The 1,933-nt window shown below is 52.8% G+C and overlaps 2 protein-coding genes across 2 annotated transcripts; one reads left to right on the top strand and one right to left on the bottom strand.

Annotated features, from left to right (window-relative positions):
• Positions 1-37: 37 nt before the first annotated feature.
• On the top strand, positions 38-298 carry CABS01_17104 (uncharacterized protein; the record flags this gene model as incomplete). Its single annotated transcript, XM_060550431.1, has 1 exon — positions 38-298. The coding sequence occupies one exon, from the start codon at positions 38-40 to the stop codon at positions 296-298; it is 261 nt and encodes an 86-aa protein (XP_060397187.1).
• A 720-nt stretch (positions 299-1,018) lies between these two features.
• Positions 1,019-1,861, bottom strand: CABS01_17103 (uncharacterized protein; the record flags this gene model as incomplete). Its single annotated transcript, XM_060550430.1, has 1 exon — positions 1,019-1,861. The coding sequence occupies one exon, from the start codon at positions 1,859-1,861 to the stop codon at positions 1,019-1,021; it is 843 nt and encodes a 280-aa protein (XP_060397186.1).
• Between the last annotated feature and the right edge of the window lie 72 nt (positions 1,862-1,933).

Below are 1,933 nucleotides of genomic sequence, written 5' to 3'. Positions count from 1 at the left end.
CTATAGCCTCTTCCATCCCGGCACCAAAGAGGGACGAATGAGTGTTCCGTCGAACCTTTTCGTCTCGGAAAACAGTGCAGTCCAGGAGTCGAGCTTTCTGTCCACACAAGACGTTTCGAAGCCCGTGAACGACCTCCAATTCGTTTTCTCGTCCTCGCATGGCACCTCGGGAATTCAAACCAGAGAATCCGTTGACATGCTCATCGCAGAGCTTCCGGACGGTACCTGCCCTGACCACCTGAGGACGTGGACGTTCAAGGAAGGAGACGATACTGTGAAAGAGGACGATGCTGTGTAGGGCGGAAGGGAAAGCATAGGAGAGAACATAGCTCAGTCAATGACATTCGTTCATGGGCCAGATGCTTTCGGACAAATTGTAGATCGTTGCTCCGACCTAGACGACGGGAGTTAGGTTACATACACAAATGCCAAGATCCATTCCATGGTCAATTCTCAAGTGCAAGTGGTTTTGTGTCTTTTGCGAAAGCTAGTGTATTCTCTTTGTCCCCGCATCGGCTGCATGCACAAGCTCTACGTAGATAGCAACGACGTATACGGTCCGCAGTTAGAAGCAGAAACTGAATCGTTGTTTGAGATATGGAATGCATGTCAAGACCAGTATATGACTGGTAGAAATGTTAGAGCACGTGATTAAGTCACACGGCTCTTGCGAAGACAGCCAACACATAACACAGACGCCCCGATATTTCCTGTCTCAGATATAGGAGTTGATTCTGTGGTGCATTAAGGTAGGAGTAAGGGAACGGCTAAGTTTAGGGGTTTGTCTTACAGTGGATAAATTTGCGATTGCGAGATAGACTAGGGGACAAACATGGTGAAATGCAGAAGGGCCCGAATTCCAATTGTTGCACTATCTAGCTAAGGAAAAAGGAAAGGTTCAGGACCAGGAAAGAGAAGAAACATTCGACACAACGATCCAGGCAACCAAGCGTCGACCTATGCCCTAAGATCATCGGGCTTCATCGCGGAAATGAGACGCGCTTAACCAGCTCCTCCGTCACTTGGCCGCTTTCTTCGCGCCGCGCTTGGTCTTTGTCACCTCCAGCGGATCGTGAGGCGTGGGGCTGCGCTCTTCTCTCTTACGATCACCCCTCTTCCACTCTTCATGACGATCCCAAGAGATGATGGCAGCTGCGAAGATGGCCAGATCGGCGGCTGGCATAACCGTACCCTTCGCGAGAATGACTCGGTCCCCGATCGTATAGTCTCGGACAGCGGCCATTGGCTTCATGCCGAAAACCGACCTGACTGTGGACCGCGTCTCGAACGTTTTCTGGTTGTTTCCATTCAACCACTTTACCTTAACTACGGTATGCGGGAGGGGTTTCCTTCGCTCCTTTCCCCTCGCACCTCTTCCATCGGCGTGCGCGTCGTCTTTCGTCTTCGCCTCTAGATATTTGGGATCCAGCAACCTGATCGGGTCCTCATGGCCCTCCGGAATGACCCACGCGACACCTTGAATGGCGATTCTGAGTCTCCCGTCTTGCTTTTCGGAGCGTATCTGGTTCGGGTCGCGCCTTTCGTCGTTTAGACACTTCTGGCCAAGGACCCCGTAAGACGGCAAGAGCTCTAGCTTCTCGGCGTTAGGTGGTCCGCGGCCGACGACATCGTGGTATCGATTGAATCCGCGCCCCCGGAGATAGCCGTATTTGGTGACGTCTCCTTCCTCGTCATCCGCAGCACGGTGCCCAAAATTGTCAGACGTTACTAGGTCGCACGGATCGTCAAGCGGATCGTCTGTGACGATGATGGGCACAGCCGTTCGAGAGACGAAGAGAGCTTCGTCTTCTGCTTCACTCGGCGCATCTTCTTCCCATTCGGGGTCTTCATCAACCGGCATGGCCTCTCCAGGCTCTTGTTTTACCGCACTCAACTCGGCCTCAAGCTCGTCTGCACGTGCCTTCAGGGCCCA

The sequence above is a fragment of the Colletotrichum abscissum genome (assembly GCF_030869225.1).
Source record: "Colletotrichum abscissum strain IMI 504890 chromosome Unknown Scaffold_336.1, whole genome shotgun sequence".
NCBI lineage: Eukaryota > Fungi > Ascomycota > Sordariomycetes > Glomerellales > Glomerellaceae > Colletotrichum > Colletotrichum abscissum.
The sequence above is the reverse complement of the archived record's forward strand: the minus strand, read 5'-3'. Positions and strand labels throughout refer to the sequence as shown.